We start from the raw sequence: 21,239 nt of genomic DNA on the forward strand, positions 1-21,239 counted from the left end.
GTATATTTTCCCCCGCATGGCGAATTGTAAAAGTCTAGACCGACTCAACATGGAGATACCCCGGAGTTGAGAGCCTGAGGCACCCAACGGAATGTTTCCCCGTTGCGTCATTCCGTCCAAGCTACAATCGCGTTGTGCACCAAAGACGATGGGATATGCAGGTGCTATCCCAAGGATAAGCAAAGCCCCAGTAAACATCCAGATCAAATACTTACCCGCGGCACGTCGAAACTTTCATGCAACCTCGCGCAGCCCAAGTCCCATTCTCGAGCCGCGGTTGGAGGATCATGGCCGAGTCATCCGCGACGAATACTCGGTGATCCGAGACAAATATGGTCAGTTTTGAACCTCAGCATGTTAGCCGTTCGAATTTACTCACAGTTCTTAGCCGCGCCAAAGCACCCCATTGTTCTTGCACATGGCCTCCTTGGATTCGATGAATTGCGCCTAGCAGGTCCGTACCTCCCCGGCGTGCAATATTGGCGCGGAATCAAAGAGGCACTTTCAGCGCAAGGCGTTGAAGTTGTTACAGCTTCGGTGCCTCCGTCTGCGACGATAGAAGAGCGCGCAGAGGAGTTGGCGCGGGATATTGAAACCGGGGCGCGGGGGAGGGATGTTAATATCATTGCGCATAGTATGGTGAGATTTTCTTCTAATCCCTTTCAAACTATTCAACTGCTGACACATAGCTAGGGGTGAGACGTCATGAGAAGCTTTCCTCCTGATTCAAAATCTGACAGAAATCTAGTGGCCTTGATTCTAGATACATGGTCAGCAAACTGCAGCCACAGTTCAAAGTATTGTCGTTGACTACCATCGCGACCCCGCATCGAGGTCTGCCAGTCCAAATTGATTACTTACAATGTATTTGCTGACGTTGGAGTAGGATCATACGTGGCGGACTACGTCTTAGATCAGATTGGAGGTTTGTCAACAGTCCAAAAGACGTAGACCTAAAGCTCACGAATACCAGCCGACCGTCTACCCCAAATCTACTATACCCTGAACCGAATGAAAGTCGAAACAGGCGCCTTTTCCCAACTAACCAGGAAGTACATGTCTGAGACATTCAACCCAAATACACCCGATGTGGATGGCGTTCGGTGCGTACCTGATCTTCGTCTTTGTGTCTTTCTCTAACAACCTCGGGGCAGATACTTTTCCTATGGTGCAGCGGTACAACCAAGTATCTGGTCCGTCTTCCGACTTTCTCACAAAATCCTAGCCCAGATGGAGGGCGCGAACGACGGCTTGGTTAGTGTGGCTAGTAGTCGGTGGGGGGGAGACCATGGGTATAAGGGAACGCTGGAGGGTGTCAGTCATTTGGACTTGATTAATTGGACGAATCGGTTGAAATATTTGGCAGGGGATTTGTTGGGGACTCCGAGGAAGTTTAATGCCATTGCGTTTTATTTGGATATTGCTGGTAAGTGCAGTGATATTAGTGAAGGTTCTGGGCTGACTGACGATGTTTGATGCAGATATGTTGGCGAAAGAGGGCCTTTGATGGCTGGTTTTCGTGCTGGCGATCGACACCGTGGATGCGCAGGTGATAGATAGCCATATATGTACAGGGGCGAAGCAAACGAAATAGAACGTATATATCCTGTAATATGTTCAATGGGTTTAGATAGGACTTTTGGGGAAAAGAAATAAAATAACTTCGCAATGAGCTCTTTTAGTGCTCCAGAGAAGTTTGTCCCAACTAGGGGTGCGCAAATGAATATTAAGTACGCCCACAGACCTTGGTTTAACAAGACTACCTGACAAACACATCTTTATTGGTACCGAAGAAAGGGAATAAAGAAACGTCGATTTAGAAAGAATACAAATTAAGTTTTCCCCCGGCTCTATTTCTTCTATACAAGGAACAAGAAAACACACTGCTGCCCCTGATATAATTCTTCTTCGCATATTTGCCAGCAGTATACGTCAATCAGTGGCCTATCATGAAATTCATGTCACAGTCGCTTTGAAGAGACATCCGTACGCTTACTGTGGTGTTTGTACCAGCTACCCTCCTGCTAAGTTGCGTCAGTTACGAAGATATTGGCTATCCTCTTTATCATATTTCAGAGACGTTTCTACTCGACACTAGGGCGGGCCGAGCTACATGAAACCTAAATTCAATTAATATTTGTAAACGTAAGACCCTTTGCACGCCCGCGATATGCCCGCGGTCTAGCCGTTGTGCACCTTGACCACGACTTTGCCACGCGCACGCTTGGTGGCGATGCGCTCGTAGGCGCGCAGGGCATCCTCCATATCGAAGACAGAGTCGACTGGGATACGCAAGCGACCCTCCTCGACCAAACGAGCTAGGTAGACTGCGTCGTCACGCGCCGGCGGCGTGCTGAACATTATGTAGCGACGTGGCACGCCACCTAGCCAGGTGGGCAGCCAGCTGTTGAGCAGCACGTTGCGCGTAGACACACATATGCCCTCGAGCGCGCCAATATTGATGAGAGCTCCGTTGGCCTTAAGATAAGCTGGGGAGTTGGCAAAGAGTGCCTGCGTGCCGACGCAGTCAAGCACAAAGTCAAACGGCTTGTCGCCATACTGATGCGCTAGGTAGGCTGGCAGGGGGTCATGTTTGCGGTAGTCAATGAACTTTTTGTATGTTAGTTATGTTCTTCTCCAATGTCGGCAACCGTCCCCTACCTCGTCTACGCCGAGACCACGAACCATGGCCTCGTTGCCGCCGCTGGCCACGCCGACCACATGTGCACCACGCAGCTTGCACAACTGCACGAGCACCGAACCGACCGACCCACTAGCCCCATTCACGAGCACCGTGTGACCCTCGCGCACACCTGCTGTGCGAATCATCTTGAGCGCGGTGCTACCGGAACAGTTAATGCCCGAGGCCGATGCCATATCAACACCGCCATCAATAAGTATGACCTGGCAGCCGGGCAGCCGCACGTATTCTGCTAGCACGCCGTGGCCCATGAGCACGGCGCTAGGAACGTTCAGGAAGGCGATTACATGCGAGCCCAGGTCGTGCAGCTCTGCCGGCGCGTTCTCGCCAGCCGCCACCACCTCTCCGGAAAGCTCCATCTCCGGGACCCACGGACCGGTGAGAGGCAGGTTAGGCAGTGTCTTCATCAACATCTCCGAACTGAACTGTAGTGACACGTGTGACACGCGAATCAGGACGTCGGGCGACGAGCCCGTGGGCACGGCAGGCGTGGGATAGCCGGTGGCCAGCTCGAGCGCGCTGCTTGCAGGACCACGCCGTGGGCGCACCCAGGCGCACATGGTCGGTGGTGCAACCGGGGCCTCAGTTGTTGATGACATTTCTCCTGCTATCCGTGTGTGGTGAAGAGATGAAGAGCAAAACAGTTCCGCGGGCAAGAGCGGGGAGATCTGAGAGGGTTAATTTTGTACGATTTGAGGCAGCAGTGAAGAGCTAATACTGTAGTGATGTGAAAAAGAGAAATGTGGTCGACAGGTCCGAAAGCCGTTGTTACAAGAAGAAGCGGGCAAGTCAAGAAGACATAACGTGTCTCAAGCTCCTTTAAGGACAAGTGAGAATATCTTGAATACAGTATAGCAGATTCGTATGAATTGCAGTCTTCAAGTCCTCTTACATATATTACTAGAAAGAGGGCTTATTTTCGGACGAGCCGGACGAACCGGACGATGTGGTCGGACCAGGAGGATCGAGAGGTACTTTTATAGTCAAAGTTATTATTCTCAGGATGGAAAGCTTGGCGTTCTCCGATGCTTCGTTTCCTTATCATCCTTCGTTAGTTTACAGCAATGACTGTGTCAATTTTGAGACGTATATAAGTGCTGACTTAGCCTGATATAGGTTTGGTTGTAAGTACCGCGTGCAATCTCAGCCAAATCGGGCTTAGTCTATTATGTGAATACGAGTTTAATTAGCATCCCTAATATGCCCGACATGAAAGGCAAAAATGGTTGAGTCTCTGTACATTTATTCTCGAAATCAGCTTGACACAAATTCTTAATTATTCTCTTCTGGCCCCACTGCCAAGTCTTTAGCGTAGATCACCCATTGAGCGGGCCGTATGAAAGCGATGGACACCGTGAAAAGGCCGGTTGCTGACCGACCTGCTGGCTTACTCTCCTTCTCAGTCAGTGTCTATATCTGCCGTTTTCACCTTTAAGGGGTGTCTTTTTTGGAAGAGTACCATCAAAAACTACTATCGGCATTCTACTGTATTTACTAGGGCCCTGTTATCTGCTAGCAAACAATAGCCTTTTCTGCGGCCGATAGCGTAGGCCTTAACTAATCGTCACTCGCTGTCGCTCTCCATAAGTGTGTCATTACAGAGGGCCTAGGAGTATAAGGCTTAGTTCTCTCGACAGCCATGATGGTTAGAGCGTTTAACAGAGTGCAATATTTGAACCGTGGGACAATACATCACAATATGCACCCCTACCTGGTAATTTCTATTGTTCCTCTACCTCTCTATACGGTATTAGCTGTACTAACATCGACCCCACGTCCCCTATCGATCAAACTTCTCCACAAGAAAAATCCTTCAACACCTAACAACCTTCCATTGCTCTAATTTGGCGATTTGAAGGAAGGTCGGATATATGACGAGGATCCACCGGCCTATATTCACTACTAAATTGAGTGAAAGATTACCCTCAACAACAGGACGGTGGCAAAAGATACAGAAAAAGATCATGTTCTAGGCCCTCAAGTCTACTAGAGGCTCTTCCTACAGCCAAAGCTGAGGAGACCGCTAATTCGAAAGTATTCACAATGGAAACTCGAATCGGATGACACGTCTGTTGTGGTTTCAGCCACGCGGGGGAAGGGCCTTACTCGGAGATTTGATAAGACCTATATTGACTGGTCCCTCTCTTTCTTGTTGGCAAGAAAGTGAGACATGTTATGTATTTGATTTGCATAGCGATCGCCTGAGGTTTAACTATCGAACGCAGGACGAAATTTTGAAAAATGGGATACCTGTTCAGGTGCGCAATACATTTCAAAGCTCCAATCAATCAGAGTAGGTGAGCATGTATACTATTAATTATAATGATCAAGTGTATTTAGTAATCTACATCGCACAGCCTAGAGCTAGATATACAAAAGCATACGAACAAGAAATTCGATACATGAAAATCAGGAGGATGGTGACAATGATACCTCATTAAGAGATACTGCTTGTTTCAATAGATGGATTTTGCCGAATTTGGCATAGCTTATCAACAGTGTAGCAACGAAAGTAAGTGAACAGGGGCTCAGAGGTAAGTCTGATTTTGAATATTTATATATCGAAAATTCTTTCTTGGAACTCGAGTAAGACCTTGCTTGCTTTCTTTATGCCACTGGAGCTCGGCCCTAAGGTAGCTTATCTTATACGAATGCTCCTCTATCTGCTTTCTAGAGGGCAGTCCTCTGCAACAAGACTTCAACCCGCAGCCGAACCATTCCAGGCAGCCGCATTCTCTCTTTCTCTCTCTCTTCTTTTTTTCTCCACCACGGCACAAGTTTCGTTAGCTAATCGGCTGCCGCTAGCGGCGTCATCTGACCAAATACGGCGCCGTCAGCAATCACGACTACCTCGGACCAGGAGATTTCCGACCAAATGAATCACCTATTTGAGAGCCGACCTAGGCCCCTTGACCAGCACTTTAGATCCGGAAATCCCTCCCCTTTGAGAAGACTAAGATATGGGTCATGACAGAAACAATCTTTTCAAGCGTCAGGGTCGGGTTTAGGGCTAGGCTTTGAGTAGCAGGCGGCAACGTTATTAATGGAGCATTGAGACTCCAAATTGAGTTTGATAGGCTGTTCAGACGGGCCAAAGAGCCTTGTGTTGATTTCCCGTGCATTCCAATTAGGGAGGGGACTGCCAATTGACTGACTGATCAATGTAACCCAGATCGGATCCTTTGGTGATGCATAAGCACTTCTCGCATTTTCATTTGTGAACTCGCTTTAACACGGTCTGGCCCGCCGGCAAACCTTGGGCCGATTGCGGACAATGATTTGTGTATGGCACACATTCTACCCCATCAAGCCGGACCGTCCAGGATAGTCTCATTTCTTCTCACCTCTAGACCACCGGCTCAGCTTGGGGGCCAACATTTGCTAGAAAGGCCTCTCAGAGGAGCGCAATTTGACAACGATACCTGAAAGTTTTTGTTGTTAGCTGTCTTTGATGCTGTCAGTCAGTTCAAAAACTGAAGGCCTATCCAAGGGTCACCTACTTTCTGAGACCTTTTGGCTGACCTCGTAACTAGGGATCAAGCGGGTTCATCTCCGGAGTACTGGCAATCTGTTCCTTTTTCCGGGCCGACTGGTACCAAGATATCAAATCAGCTCCCACAATTGAGCCCCCACAAGTCTCCTATGTACACCGCAAAGCTCATGACGCCCATGCACAGGCCGTCGTATCTGTGTTAGTGGCTCTCGAAACAAGCATCCACGACACAAACAGGGTCTACGGGGCCCACTGAGCGATTTTCTGTATTTGGGATGATCAAGCCGTAATAAGGCAAGGCCAAGCTTAAGCTGCAAGACTAAGCTTGGACATCATTGTGGGTCTAAAGCAGAGTTTTACATGCAATGACTCGTTGCCGTCTCACCAGGCTTGGACGTTAGTAGAGGCGCAACACTACCCCTCAGCAAGAGGTTCACTCGATCAATTACTTCAGTTCCATAATGATCACGTATTATAGAGAACGGGTAGTATTTAAAGTATACACGAGAAGTGGACTATATACGACATGCGGGACCCACAAAGCGTACCTGACTTCCCCTGAGCGACACCAGAAAGGGAGGTAAGCAAGCGCTAACGAGAATGCTACAGTAACTGCTATGAAAGTATATGGCGTCCGGAACGGAGTCCGGGAGCCAATAGAATGAGGATAACATCAAGGCCAGGAAGGTGGGGATCAGATGGTTACTGACGCTTTACTACTAGAAAAATTATCACAAGCAAAGGTAGGTAGGTACCTGCGGTTGCTTGGACTATAAAGTCGCAACCAAAGAAGCCGGGCATTTTTGAAGAACAGCCAATCTTCAACACTTGGTTTCTCATTTGAGACTCAGAATGCTCTCTTCTACCATTATTGCCGGTCTCTTCCTTGGCCTTGCACAGATTCCTGGTAGTGTTGCTCAGCCATTCATTTCTGACAACTCTACGGATATCATCATTACACATGTTGCCTCTGATTTCTTCCCAAATGCCAAGGGCGACTTGAGCCCCTTCGACGTGGATGTCCAATACGTTGGCTATGACGCTGATACTCGGCTCTGGCTCACTGCCCTGGAGCCTGGTTCGGGCACCACTGACAAGGAAAAGGCTGTCTTACTGACTGAGGCGGCCTACGCCAAAAAGTTTGATGAGAGTGACTCAGACATGGTTGAAGATGTCAGTGCTTTGTTGGCCGCCGTGGCTGGTAATACAAGCTCCCTCGAGAAGCGTGCTGGTTCTAGCTATAGTCTGAGCGCACGTCACGCGATCAACTGGGGCAAATGTGCCGCTGCTTTGTCCTGCCTATCGGGCACGACGTGTCGCTTTAACCTTAATATTGGCAGTGCTCCTCGCAGCCGCTGCGAATCCCAGGGAGGATCAAACTGTTGCATCAGCTGGTCTACCTATCATGTCCGAGCCGGTTTCTTTTCCACTACCTGGACATCATGCAACAGCGAGGTCAATGCGGAGAAGAAGGCGAGTGTCTCTTGCGAGGGTCATGGCAGCTCCGCTCAGGGTGGCGATGTTTGCCTGAGTGGCCGCGCCAACGGATGTACCTGATCTGTCTTGGGATATGGTCAGTCCGCTATATATTTTCTGGGTGGATGTTTTATCTGAAATGCTTGCTCGGTGTGGCAAACTGTTCGGAGATAGAGAAAGATCCGCGCATTGTGACGAAGAAGATCGTACTTTGCCAATCTGTTTGTGTCGTATACTAGATTATGCAGTAGGCTTCGTTAAAATTATGTTCGTTCCTGACAATAACTTCCCTGACAAACGAGTTCTACCTAATAGGAAAAGCCCTACTTAGCCAATGTGAGTGAAAGAAAAGAAGCCATTAATGTAGTGATTGACCACCGTATGGAAGAGGCATAGGTTTTATAAGCTCGTCATCAGTTAGCATGACCCAACTGGGTGCCTAACACTTAAGCATCACGTTGAGAGGTAATGATTGTTTTCGACGACTGTTGCGAATATTATTCAAGAACTGCCGTTCGACTTGTGATCACCTTACCTGCATTAATGAGCCAAGTTGGGAGGAGTCTAGCCCTGATTTGAAAGAACAAAAGAATAGATCGCTTCCTCACTACTGGTTCATTGCGTAAAAAGATTGGTCTAGTCCGCGGCGAATCTAAGACGGTCTGAGTGATTAGGTTGTTTCCACCCCAGCGCCTCTAATCATTAGCTATGCCTCATAGAATTGAATTCGCGTCACTGCCACTCTGAGGGAAACTTCGGCAGGAATCAGCTACTAGATAATCCGACTAGGGTTGCCCAGGCAGAAGCATTGTACTGCTGACTAAACCTAACCTTATAAGCGGTTGAGCCCACCTCACACGTTGGTTCTCGACGCGGTGATTCTCCACACATTGCCAAGTTACTCACGCCGAGCTGCATCCCGAACTGTCATAAGAATGGCACAGCCAGCTTCTCTGGACAAATTCCTGCGCCCTTTGACCACGTTTGTGAGCGATTCACTCGAGGCTGCCCCGTTCCAGACCTTCCTTGTCCTCGTCCTCATATACATGCTCTCTCTTCCCGTGATCGGGTGGATAATGACATTGTGGCCACTGTTTCCTTCCGACGAAGACAGTCCTCACAAGGTTTGCCCAACGTGCGGCAGTGTCGGCGGTACTGCAAACGATGAGACGCAAAATAAAATCTCCAAGCCGGAGGTCAATTGAATCTGAAGACTTCTATGTGTGTCCGCAACCGAGTGAGACATGCGTCGTTTTAAGAAAAGGATGGCTATCTATTGTTTTCGGAGCATGGGAGCATGGCATGCGCACTGTACTCGAAGAAAAAGATGAAATTGACACTCGCATGGGAGCTCCGACCATTACGTGTTCTTGCATGTGGGACGGATGGAAATGCTTGCTTTTGATATAACTTATTTTAACGATAATCTCATGGATTGTACGACTTTTGCAGGTCTGCCCTGACAGTATAAGCGCAACTGAGCAAAATAGCACTGTTGAGCGCCCAGACATATTCTATTGTCATTTTTGATTCGTCCTTTGCATGGTCTAACGTCGAACAGCTTTCAGAGAAACTAGATACATTGCGTTACGATCTTCCAAGCAACCTTCTTCTAGTATCTCTTTTTTGTCTGAGTCATGGGGTACAATTGACTGATCGGCAATCTCTTTTGGTAATTCGTATGCTATATCAACGCAAAATACAACAATCAGGTGTTGGTGAAGCTTTGCGCATGCCTGAAAGTGCCCTCGAAACATATGGGGGTTTCTCGATGATTGTCAAGGATTCTTTCTTTATATATCGAGATGGTTATTACGTGGAATATTGGCTTTTCGCCGCCCCTTTTCGCCGCTCGTGCTTAGTTTGCTGGACGTAGGTGCCACGTCTACTCATGATTGGAGATGCATCTTGATGCAGATGTGTCATGTGTGCTCGGCGCGAGAGCGCAGCCTCAAACAGCCAAGACAGGAACTTTAGTTGTTCATCCACTGAGAGGGTGGAGAATTGAGCATGAAGGGTGGGAAGTGAAACTTTCTTGTGGCTGAGCCCACGAGCGATCATGATAGAGCAAAGATCGCCCTGCACAGACCAAATGATGGTTACCCCGGGGCCAGAGGGGCAGGGATGTAAATCGACATCTTCGATCTCGCCAAAGTGCATGACATCGTTAATATTCAGGGTTGTTTTATTTTGGGATGAGGCGCCATTAAAGCTGTCATAGGCGCAGGTGAACAACGGATCGCTCCGGAATTCTGGTGCCTGGAGACCCAGTTTATCAAGCCCGTGTGCCGAGTTTCCGGTCTTTGAATCATCAGATAGGGCTGAATGTAGGTCTTTAATTAGATTGAAAAGGGGAAATTGAATGAACGCATTCTTGATTGAGAATTTGAAGCTATACTCTTCCTATCAAGGCCACGGGATCGAAGATCTACTGAATCCGAGAATCCGAGACCTGGAGACATCCTTGCTTTACTTTTCGCGCTACCAAGGTCCAGCCTTGTTCCAGGAGACTAGTGTGGCTGAGCCTGTTGAGGCGCAGCTTTTGACTCTTAACTGAGTAGCTAGGGAGTTTGCATCCAAAGACAGCGTTGGGGTCAGTTGTTTCTGCGGCCCGAAAAACGTCATTCCCGGCTCCCCTCGCATTTATTCCGCATTCTTGTCCCCCTCCGACATCCCAGTTCCCGACTCCCTTTCCCCGCCAAATACGCCTCCAGTGGGCTTGAGCACGTTCGCGACCGGCTTAGAAGCTCGATTCAACCGGCCGACGACCCGTGCGGACCACACCGGAGGGAGAACGGAATCCGGGGCCCCGGGCGCTCGCCGCCATGTCCGCGACGATCCTGCTTGACAGCCGGCACACCCACTACACAAATCTTGACTTCCTTTCGGGCAGGGTTGTCTTGCATCTGCCCACTGAAGCTGCGATTGGAGGTATCCAGGTCAAACTGGAAGGCGAGAGCCGTACCAGGTTGTCTGGACCTCGCAATCCACACAATGTGCACTCGGACAAGAAGAGGACGGAGCTAGAGGTGCACAAGGTAAGATACTAGGCTGGATGGTCTTTTGGACAGGCTGCTTATTTGTACAGATCCTTTACAAAGTTGAAACCGTCTTCCCCACCGCGGCTGTCATGCAATCTGGGTCGCCCGCATCCTCCTACACTTTCGCCGCTGGATCATATGAATACCCCTTCCAGTTCAAAGTAAATCCTTGCCCATGAAATACTCCAATACACTATTCTGACCTGCATTTAGTTCCCTTTCAATAATTCATGCAACCCCAGTAATAGCATGCTCACCAACCTCAACTTCAGTGGGTTGAAGGTGGAAATGGCTCGCGATACCAGCCGCCACGTCAAGAAGACTCTTCCTCCTTCATTTGGTGGTTTTCCTGGAATGGCAGACATCAAATACTTTGTGAAGGTCACAGTTATCAGGCCGCAATTCTATAAAGAGAATATTCGAGCTGTGGGTTTCCATACAATCGCATCCAGTATCAACTGGCTAATTCCTACAGATTGTGCCATTAAATTTCCTCCCCATTGAGCCGCCTCGCACAGGGAATCCCAACGAGGAAACTTATGCTCGACGACAACATCAGTTCTCCAAGACCATAGAGAGCCGGAAAAAGAGTATCTTCACAAGAGGGAATAATCCCTTCCGAGATACCCCGGAACCTCCGCGGGTGTCTGTGGATGCTCGACTCCCAAACCCTTCTATTCTCACCTGCAACGAACCTGTCCCACTTCGTCTCATGGCCAAAAAGCTGACAGATTCACCGGACATCATCTTCCTGCAAATGCTGCAAATTGAGCTCATAGCTTACACCAAGATTCTGGCGCATGATCTCACTCGGCAGGAGAGTACCTCTTGGGTCATTATGAGTCGGAGCAATATGGCGATGCCACTCGGCAGGTCGGAAGATCCGGTGGGTACTGAATGGGCCCTCGATCCGACGCTATGGGCCACTCTATCTCTACCTAACTCCGTGGCCCCATCATTTGAAACCTGCAACATTGAAAGAGCTTACGAGTTGGAGGTTCGAGTCGGCATAACTCACGGCAGCGCTTATAACATGAAGGTAACGCTTTTGTTACCATCCCCACCAATAGTATACTGACTTTTGGCAGCCCCAACTAATTGTCCTTCCCCTGCGAATGCCAGTCAAAATCTACTCTGGAATCGCTCCCCCTCAGGCCCTTCTGGACGCCATCGCCGCCGCAGCAGTACAGCCAAGCCCTTCCAAACCAACAGCACCAACAGTCCCGGACACAAACAGCAGACCCACCATGCCACTCCGGCCATCTGGAGCCCCTGACGCAGCGCAATCTGGAACCACATATGATGACGCGCCTCCCAGCTACGAGGATACCATGGCAGAAAACTTAAGCCCGGTGGATGGACCACGCCGCGAGTATCACCCACCAGACGCCAGCACAGTGGAATCTGGAACTGATGCCAAATCCCCAGTCCAAAAGGTTAAGGCCCGTGAGGACGGCCCTGCGGCAGACGGTTCTACGCTTCCCCAGGAACGTGGACGTGAACGCCGCTCGTCCTCCGAGTCCTTTGACATGTTGCCCACCACTCCGCCCGAATCTATTTCCGGATCCCCTCCTATCTCGCCCGTCAGACGAGCCCAAAGTACCGTGAAAGTTTCTCGGAACCCAATTGAAGAGGAAAGCCCCCGCAATACCAACAAGTCGCGGATAACCTGCCCAAGGTTCAGACTGTGAATCGCCAGCCTTCACATGCAAACATGCGTCCTATGAATCTGGGCGTACCTAGTCGGAAACCAGTTCCGCGTAGCGCGGACAGACAGATATAGGCCCGGCATCGTTATGGTTATCCTGCATGGAACTGAAAAACCTGCAACTCGACTGGTCGAGTTTAGGCAGCCAATGGACCGTATGGACATTACGGTCAAACTTCCTCGCATCATTGCCGTCAATCGTATCCTTGATACCCTAAAATATCTTAGAGACTTTAGTCATTGGGTATTGTGTTTGAGCATCTGTTTGTTAGCAGGAACTACATAAACACATTGCGAAGGCGGCCTTACACTCTTGCTCAGATCGGCAACTCCCTAGCTATAATGATAATATCACAAGCAGCAAAGGACCACAATGTCATTAATTGTACTTTTCCACCTAAATGGATTCCGGCGTCAAAGAACGAAGAGAGTAGAGTAAGAGATGCAATCGCAGGCCTACGATGATCGATGCCATGGTATAGATCGTTTTAGTGCCGATCAGTGGCGCCTGAGGCCTCAGTCCCAAAGAGGCTAGCGTGCGCTCCACGCCGAGCTCAGTTCTTCGAGCTGCACGAGGAAGTTGCTCGGCCTCCAGTCTGGTCCATACACCTCTTATTGCACTTCCCACAATCCTTTCTTATCTCTGATCATTTTGAATGCCCCCTGCGCTTTTCTGTTGTGAGGTGTCACTTCCAATAACCCCACACCGCTCCTGAAAGAAGCTGCAAAACATCACGCGCGACCAACACCAATTTCTCAAATTCACCTCCATCTCCTGACTCGATGATCTAGTGCACAAACTCAAGCTTGCGGCACAATGCGCCTTCACCTTATCATCTCGCGCCACGGCCTACCGGCCACGCGCATTCTCTGGACCACCGCCTCTTCCGCGGAATATGGCACCCACGGCGCTGCGTCTGCGGCGGCGATTGCCTCGACACGCACGCCGAACATTGCTTTTGCGAATGGTGGATACACAATTGCTCAATTGCTCGAAGATGTAAATGAGGTCGTGCCGCTGGAGACAGAACCCAGCATGTTTGATCCTGAGTTCGGAGGTCAGTGGGGTTTGGAGGACTACGTGGTTGAGATTGCCGGCTCGGAGTGTCTGCACTTCATGGAGGTTGATGGGTTGCTTCGGGATGGAGACGAGGTTGTGTACGTGTTCCTGGTCCAGCACGTTGCGCGTTCACTTGTTTGAAACCGGGCAGAGCAGTGACTAACGGGAAATATAGTATTCGAGCTCTTCAATTGGCAGATCTTCGTGCACGCCGACTGTGCGGTCGACACCAGATTACGGCTGAGGGCAAGCATATTATTGATGGTGTCGCATTCGGGTCTCCGTATCTGAAGCGTGGTACATCCTCTCGACCTGCGATTGCCATTCCCCCAAGAAAGAAACGCCGGACGATTTTCTCTTCTGGCTGGGATTTTGGGCCTGATTCTACATTGCACTATGAAGGCGCTAACGCCAACGCCAATGCCGACGAGGAAGGCGATGGGGAGTGGCTCCCACCTGGTGAAACCGGCTTTGGAAAAGAACTTTCCATTCTACCCGCAGATAATGACATCTCTGAAATGGGGACTGTCATCAGACACCACGTCGATCACTCAGATGGCTCAGACAGCGAAATGGACGCATCCGACCCTGATCCCGAAGAAGACGACCTGGATACTGAGCTCAAGGCTTTGAAGGCAGATTTTGAGGAGCCCGAGCCTCAATTTGTTGATATCAGAAACCAGGCACATATTTCCGGGGGTCCTGCGTTACGTTCCAGTTTGTTGTCCAAGAGGCCGTCGTCTGCGGACAAGAGGCCAAATTCCTCAGGGTCACTCGTGGGAGCATCCTCTCTTTCCAGCAAGCGGTCCCGTGGAGATGACTCTTCTCCGAGAGTCTCGAAGGCTGTGCGATTCAACGGAGGTCAAAATGTGTCCGAAACTGTGAAATCTACCCAACCTAAAGAAGCTATCGCTGATATCTCCGACTCTGAATCGAGCTCGGCCTCCTCGAGTGAGTACAGCGAGCCAAGCGAAACATCATCAGAGGAAGAAGACTCCTCCGATGAGGATATGCAGGTCGACGAAGTGGACAATAACACAGCTCTAAGAAAAGTGGCGAGGAATGTGGAAACAAGCCCATCCTCTAGCTCTGAATCGGACGACTCCAGCTCCGACTCCAGCTCCGAAGATTCGTCATCCGAGTCTGAGTCTGAGTCTGAAGACGAAAAAATTTCACCACACGCTCATATCCCCATCGTGAACGCTCCCGGCAACGGCTCTGTACGGACTAAGAAGAGCAACGTTCGCTGCAAGCTCCGCCGCCGCCTCTCTAAACTTAAAGAAGTTGGTGTATTGCCCGCTTCTGCGGACTTTAATGCCTTGCGTGAATGGGAGGAGACTCATGGAGGTTGGCACGGAGGTGCTCTTCTACCTTTACCTGATGAGTTGAGCGTCCTGTCAACGGCATCGCCAAAAATTTCAAAGAAGGAGCAGGAGCAGCTGGAATTTGAGGCGAGGCGACAGAAGTTGCTCCGGGATCTTGCTTCTGGTGGAGTGGATGTAGACGAGATTTCCGAGAAGGAGAATGTTCCTCCTCAAACTGCTGATGCGAATATGCCTGAAGCGGGAGCGGAAGCTGTGCCTGAAGAAGACGAAGCGCCTGAAGAGGAATCTTCAAAAGAGGCTCCAGCTCAACGGAAGTTGGACGTTGCCAGTTCCAAGCGATTGCTTTTCGGATCTCTGGGGGTGCGCACTCCTAAAACCAAGGAGGATGAAGAGGCAACGCGACGAAAGCTAGCGGCTCAATTCACCAAAATCAATTCCCGACGACAAACCGCAGAGACCCAACCAGCTGAAGAAAAAGAAGAGGAGGAGAGTGACTCGGATGTGGACTGGGAGAACAAGCTGACCATCAAAGCTACCGAATGTATATTTGATGATATCGAATTGACTTCACCACCATTCCCCTTCGAGAACAGGTGGGACAAAGAAGCGGATACACTCATCCGACAGCGAAATGGCTGGGGAAAGAAGCGGAAGAGAAAGCAGAGAATCCAGGTCTACCACGAAGAAGATGAATACCCGGAAGAGGAAGAGTATGAAGAAGCAAACTACGACTGGCCCGCCTATGAGGAGGGCATGGAACTCAACTATGACGACGAGCGTGCCAATGTAGAGAACGGCGTCACCGATGCTTCTGACCTCCCTACTCTGCCCGAGGATCCGACGTCTGTCACAGATTTGCTTGAATCCGATGCAAAGCTCGGAGCAATCATCGCCTTCCGACAACTGGATATGTCCAAGGAGACAAACTGGCAGCCCCGTATGTCTGAATACCGAGTCGCCGAAGTTCACGAACTTCTGGGTAATGGGACGATCAATGTGCGACTAGCAGAGCGCGACCGACGACCAAAGGCACCCATCGACGAGGAGGATGAGCCCCGAGAGTACGCCGGGTTCGAGATGCCAGGATTTGACGACGAAGATGATGATGGATATCGCGAACTTGCATTTGCAGAGCTCAGCGATCCGAAGCTTTTGCGACCAGCGCCTCAAGTCATCGACGATGACACAGGGGACAAAGGCGCGCCAGAAGGTAGCATGTCAGTGAACTGAAACGGTCTGTATTTCATGCGCTTACCCATTCCAAGTGTTTCCGTAGTCGAGGACTCCATGCCGAATGCCCAAGGCGTCGCTCCCGATCCGGCTGATATGGATCTCGATGAAACTACTTTCGTCACGCTCGTGACAGCCGCTAGTCAGATTGGGTCGCCGGCGAGATCAGATGTGCCGTTTGTTCAGACTCCGGGGGATGGGCGGCTTTTACGCTCGCGAGGCCTGGATGCGGATGACGAGAATAGCGATACGCCGGCTGTGCCTTCACCTTCATTCTCTGGTTTCCATTCCGCGTTCTCTTCCCCCGGGACTAGGCTAAGCGGCCGTTTCAACCGCCAAAATGAAGACACAAATCTCGACGGCCATACTCTGATCGATGAGCCGTCTGCTTTCACTCTGATTGAAGAAGAACCGTCTGTTTTGGACAATTCCAACCAGGACTACTCGGCTCTGTCATTCCTCTCTGCCAACCAATCTGCCTCCCCCTACCCGCCTCAAAGCCAGCAGCAGAATCGCCAGGTCGTTGATGAGCCGCTGCTCGGAGCAAACAGATCTGGCGGCACTGACTCGCTGTTGTCTGTGGTACCACCAGCAAAGAGTCACTCCGGAAAGTCGACACCCGCTCGCAGCACCGCTTCCAGTCCGAAGCCCCAAATGACAAGCACGCCCAAGGGACCAGCCTCTTGGGAGAGTCTCCTGGGCATGCTGAGAACGGGAAACCCAGACCAGGACAACACCGACCAAGACAAGGAAGACGAAGACCTCGAGGACCATGATAGCCTGGTCCACAGCGAGCAAAGTCTGCGTCTCACCCAACCATCCCCTCCATCCAGCTCGCGCTCCTCGCGCTCCTTGCGCAAGCCGCCTACGAGTGCCCAGCGATCTCAATCTCAGAAACCCAACACAGAACTATCCGAAGTACCCGCTGCCTCTACACGCTCCAAGAAGCCTGTTTCTTCTCCTCTGCCCAACGGCTCACAATTGTCAGAACTCATCGACCTGGCCAGCCCCTTGTCAGGTACTACTAGCAAGTCGACTCGAAAGAGCAAGAGCGACGTGACAGGCTTACCCAAGCCCGATGGCGACGACGATCTCCCGCAGTCATCGGGCCGACCAACGCGCGCCTCGACCGATACGATGCAGCGCGTCGAGGTGAGCGTCAGTCCCACGACGAACAAAGCGAGCAAGAAGAAGAAGAAGCGATTGTCGCGGAAGTTCTGATCCTTCCAATCATTTTAGGGGCTACAAGCCTACTGTATCGACTAGTCATTCTTTTGTACCTTATTAGGCGTCAAGCCGGGATATCACCAATGTACACTCGCTATTCACCGACACCGTGCTACATCATCACTCTAGTAGAATTGAATATCCGCATCCGCATAACCGACGAGGCTAGCCAGCTAGCTGCATAGCTCGTCAGCGACCAAGTAAAAGGCAGGATTTGGTGACCAAAGCCGCTTCCTGATTGGCCCCTTCCGATCTCACCGTGATGTCACCGAAGTATATCGACTTCCCGAGTAAACCAGCCCATCGAACTGCCCTCGCATGGATCTGGTTCTCCGTTAAGTTCCAAGGTTCTCAGTACCAGTCATACCTTCCCTCCTATTTAAGTATTTAAATACTGTTTATCTCATCCCGGCCAACTAGCTATCCCAATGCCCCTCACACTCCCCCGCTCCCTGCCACGCCCGCGTCCAGCTTTACCAATCACCTCACAGGTCCGGACTTGTCGGTGTCGCTCAGCAAATACATGCTCGTCTTCCCGCAGTGTCCATTTCCCTGTTCCTAGCTCCGTCGCCAGGTTAAATTCCGCACAACCCGACATCAGACATTTCCACAGTTTAACACGCCCGGCAATTCCATCAAAGCTACCATTACTTCCAACGCCCCAAAGAATAAACCCAAAAGCAAGAAGCATCTCTACAATGTCCCAAGAATTCAAACTCAAAGATATCACCTCCCTTTCCTCCCTCTCCCCAAACGACAAGATAGAGGTCGAGGTCGAGGGCGTCCAAGATGGAAAAGTCCTACTTGTAAACTACGATGGAAAAGTCCACGCTCTTACCCCAAACTGCTCGCACTACGGTGCTCCGCTTAAGAATGGTGTTGTTGGGGCCGAGGGTCGCCTGACTTGTCCCTGGCACGGTGGTATGTTTACGTTTCCGTTTCCGTTTCCCGTCTACCCCGTTCCAATCCAAGTGGGAAAGAAGGTACTAATCTACGATGTAAAGCATGCTTCAACATCTCAACCGGCGACGTCGAAGATGCTCCAGCCCTCAACGCTCTGACCAAATTCGAGCTCCAGGAAAAGAACGGCGCTGTCTATATCCTCGGTTCAGAGGAAAGTATTAAATCCGGACACCGGAACCCCGTCGGAAAGTGTTCTGCTTCCAGTGAGGAGAAGGTCGTCGTTGTTGGAGGGTTCGTCCTATTCCCATATGCCCCATTATTGAAAACCAAAACACAATCTAACATCCAAACCAGCGGCTCCGGCACAATCTCAACCCTCCAAGTCCTCCGCTCCCAAAAATACCCAGGCACCATCACAAGCATCTCCAAAGAACCAATCCCAATCGACCGAACAAAGCTCTCCAAAGCTTTGATTCCCGATGAGTCGAAGATAGCCCTCCGTCCAGAACAATGGTTTGCCGACGCTGGAATCACGACGCTAGTCGACGAAGTCACATCGGTCAATCTGGAGTCGAAATCCGTATCTACGAAATCCGGGAAGAATATCCCGTATACGAAACTCGTGCTGGCGACGGGTGGAATCCCGCGCAGACTTCCGCTTCCTGGATTCGACTTGGGGAATGTTTTTACCTTGCGCAGTGTTGTTAACGTGCAAGACATTCTTTCTGCTCTTGAAAAGAAGCAGAAGCCCAAGGTTGTTGTTATTGGTAGTTCGTTTATTGGAATGGAAGTCGGGCTTGCGCTGAAAGGAAAGGAGTATGATGTGACTATCGTCGGGATGGAGGATGTTCCCATGGAACGGGTGATGGGTGCGAAAGTTGGGAGGATCTTACAGGGGAATCTGGAGAAGAGTGGCGTTGTGTTCAAACTTGGAGCCTCTGTGGATAAGGCTACGGCGAGTGAAGGTGGGAAAGACGTTGGTGCAGTTCATCTTAAAGATGGAACGGTACTGCCGGCGGATGTGGTGGTTCTGGGTGTCGGAGTGAGACCTGCTACTGATTATTTGAAAGATAGTGGATTCACGCTGGAGAAGGATGGGTCTTTGGCGACGGATGAGCATTTCCTTGTTCAAGGGCATGATGATGTGTTTGCGATTGGAGATATTGCAACATATCCTTACGCTGGGCCTGGAGGGGAGGGGAAGCCGGTGCGGATTGAACATTGGAATGTAGCTCAGAACATGGGACGCCGTGTTGGGAAGGCGATTGCTCAAGCGCAACGGGGTGACGTGAAGAGTGTGCGCGTCAAGCAATTTATTCCAGTGTTCTGGAGTGCTCTTGGAGGGCAGATGAGGTATTGTGGAAACACAGTGAATGGGTTTGATGATGTTGTGCTCAATCAGCCTGAGGGTGGGAAGTTTACGGCGTTCTATACAAAAGGGGATACCGTTATTGCGGTTGCTACGATGGGCATGGATCCGGTTATGGTGAAGTGTGCGGAGTTGATGAGGCAGGGAAAGATGGTCGGGAAGAAGGATGTACAGGGCGGTGTTGATGTTTTGAAGATCTAAGATCTTAGATCCTAGATCGGAGATGGATTGGAAGTAACAAGTAATGGAAGGGAATATGGAAGTTGCATGTACACGTTGATTGAATGAACTCTTTGGTCCGAACGCCCGCCGAATGAAATATAAAAGATATGTATACAGCTCTATTGCTCCTTTTTGGACTTGGACTTCTTTTCCTTCGTTTCCTTCTTTTCTTTCTTCTCCTTTTTCTCCTTCTTCTCTTTCTTCTCCTTCTTGGCCTTCACCTCCGGCTCAATCTCCACAACTGAGACATCTGCGGCGCTCGGCTCTTTCGAAATAGGAATCACCCGAGTGGTCTTTGTAACAGGGACGTTGAGGAATGACGGAGGCAATGACTGGCCCTTGTTCTCGGCCTGCACCAAATTCTCCTCTTCCTCGGGGGTAAGCATCGTCCCCTCGATACTGAGGAATCCGCGCTCCCGTTCCGAGCCAGGAATAACATCGATATCGACTACGCGGAACTTCACATTACCGCGCACTTTGTGCCCGGATACAGACTGGAAGTGACCTGCAGCCTCCTCGTCCTCGTCTTCGCCGTCAATGTCCAGCTCGTCGGCAGCCAGCGGGGCGGGCTGGAATTGTTCCTTGGCGGCGTCGAAGCCCGGTGGTGCGCGCTTAGTGCTTGATTCGTCGTCTGTGGTCAGGTTCCCGTTTCCTGAGGGCTCAGGTTCTTCGCCGTCTTCGCCGGGCGGTACCCAGCGCCAGTTTGTCGGGAGACGTTTGCGTTCAATACCCACAGAGAACAGGTTGAAGACGACTGCGCCAAGGAATCCCTCGGACTGAACGTTCACCCAGCCGTCGAGGACCTGGCCTCGTCGGGGACGGAAGACGAGGAAGGTTGCTGTCAGGTAGACGTACAGCACACCGTACTCATCGGCGGTTTTGGCGAGCGTCAAAGGCTTCGGGTTCGGGTCGACTGAGTGGCGGGGCTTGGATGTTGGTGGGTGACTGGCGATGGAGACCTGGGAGTAGGCCATGACGATACCCTTCAATGGTGGGTAGTAGGTCAAGAGCAACGGCGAGAGGTGCTCTGCCACGAGTGAATTCTGCGCATGGGAGGCCGAGATAGAGATTGGTGCTAGCGGAAGGTACAATGTAGCTGTGGCGAGAGAGAATGGGGACTCGGAGTTTGAGGTCGAGGTCGGGGATGTCGTGGATTCGTCTTTTTTGCTCTTCTCGGCCTTGCGCTTCTTGGTTGGTGAAGCGTCCTTATTCTTTGACTTGCGCTTGCGCTCGTCGGTCACCCGAGGCGATGTGTCAATGTCCATTGCGTCGACGGCCATGGCGCAATTGGGGCTCCGCAGAGCTGTAATTTATGGTGGATGGTTGATCTTTTTTATGGTTCGAAGACTCGGAGAACTTTTTTTTCTTCTTCATTTTGCGCTGTAAAGGGAAGGCGGTGGACATAGGCGGTGACGCAGCTAACCGCCGGGGTTTGGGGCGATCATCAGCCAGCTTGGCCTCTCAAAGAATCTTTGGCATTAGTG

General features: G+C 50.7%; 8 protein-coding genes across 8 annotated transcripts; 6 read left to right on the forward strand and 2 right to left on the reverse strand.

The window, feature by feature from the left end:
- Positions 1-148: 148 nt before the first annotated feature.
- N7443_005495 (triglyceride lipase) lies at positions 149-1,507 on the forward strand (the record flags this gene model as incomplete). The annotated part of the gene is made up of 8 exons (XM_056885551.1): positions 149-335; positions 389-639; positions 694-695; positions 749-834; positions 887-925; positions 974-1,103; positions 1,155-1,426; positions 1,482-1,507. The coding sequence occupies 8 exons, from the start codon at positions 149-151 to the stop codon at positions 1,505-1,507; spliced, it is 993 nt and encodes a 330-aa protein (XP_056740999.1).
- A 674-nt stretch (positions 1,508-2,181) lies between these two features.
- Positions 2,182-3,300, reverse strand: N7443_005496 (NAD(P)-dependent alcohol dehydrogenase; the record flags this gene model as incomplete). Its single annotated transcript, XM_056885552.1, has 2 exons — positions 2,182-2,610; positions 2,662-3,300. The coding sequence occupies 2 exons, from the start codon at positions 3,298-3,300 to the stop codon at positions 2,182-2,184; spliced, it is 1,068 nt and encodes a 355-aa protein (XP_056741000.1).
- Positions 3,301-7,046: 3,746 nt separating this feature from the next.
- On the forward strand, positions 7,047-7,751 carry N7443_005497 (uncharacterized protein; the record flags this gene model as incomplete). Its single annotated transcript, XM_056885553.1, has 1 exon — positions 7,047-7,751. One exon carries the CDS (start codon positions 7,047-7,049, stop codon positions 7,749-7,751), a length of 705 nt encoding a protein of 234 aa, XP_056741001.1.
- Positions 7,752-8,605: 854 nt separating this feature from the next.
- N7443_005498 (uncharacterized protein) lies at positions 8,606-8,875 on the forward strand (the record flags this gene model as incomplete). Its single annotated transcript, XM_056885554.1, has 1 exon — positions 8,606-8,875. One exon carries the CDS (start codon positions 8,606-8,608, stop codon positions 8,873-8,875), a length of 270 nt encoding a protein of 89 aa, XP_056741002.1.
- Positions 8,876-10,495: 1,620 nt separating this feature from the next.
- On the forward strand, positions 10,496-12,402 carry N7443_005499 (arrestin (or S-antigen), N-terminal domain protein; the record flags this gene model as incomplete). The annotated part of the gene is made up of 5 exons (XM_056885555.1): positions 10,496-10,708; positions 10,759-10,872; positions 10,925-11,137; positions 11,187-11,750; positions 11,800-12,402. The coding sequence occupies 5 exons, from the start codon at positions 10,496-10,498 to the stop codon at positions 12,400-12,402; spliced, it is 1,707 nt and encodes a 568-aa protein (XP_056741003.1).
- Positions 12,403-13,236: 834 nt separating this feature from the next.
- On the forward strand, positions 13,237-17,255 carry N7443_005500 (uncharacterized protein; the record flags this gene model as incomplete). Its single annotated transcript, XM_056885556.1, has 3 exons — positions 13,237-13,577; positions 13,655-16,021; positions 16,070-17,255. 3 exons carry the CDS (start codon positions 13,237-13,239, stop codon positions 17,253-17,255), a joined length of 3,894 nt encoding a protein of 1,297 aa, XP_056741004.1.
- A 704-nt stretch (positions 17,256-17,959) lies between these two features.
- nfr1 (putative AIF-like mitochondrial oxidoreductase (Nfrl)) lies at positions 17,960-19,734 on the forward strand (the record flags this gene model as incomplete). Its single annotated transcript, XM_056885557.1, has 3 exons — positions 17,960-18,182; positions 18,266-18,455; positions 18,519-19,734. 3 exons carry the CDS (start codon positions 17,960-17,962, stop codon positions 19,732-19,734), a joined length of 1,629 nt encoding a protein of 542 aa, XP_056741005.1.
- Positions 19,735-19,874: 140 nt separating this feature from the next.
- Positions 19,875-21,035, reverse strand: N7443_005502 (DNA-directed RNA polymerase I subunit RPA43; the record flags this gene model as incomplete). Its single annotated transcript, XM_056885558.1, has 1 exon — positions 19,875-21,035. The coding sequence occupies one exon, from the start codon at positions 21,033-21,035 to the stop codon at positions 19,875-19,877; it is 1,161 nt and encodes a 386-aa protein (XP_056741006.1).
- Positions 21,036-21,239: the final 204 nt, after the last annotated feature.

Source organism: Penicillium atrosanguineum (genome assembly GCF_028827265.1).
Source record: "Penicillium atrosanguineum strain IBT 20685 chromosome Unknown utg000004l_segment0_segment0, whole genome shotgun sequence".
Classification (NCBI taxonomy): domain Eukaryota; kingdom Fungi; phylum Ascomycota; class Eurotiomycetes; order Eurotiales; family Aspergillaceae; genus Penicillium; species Penicillium atrosanguineum.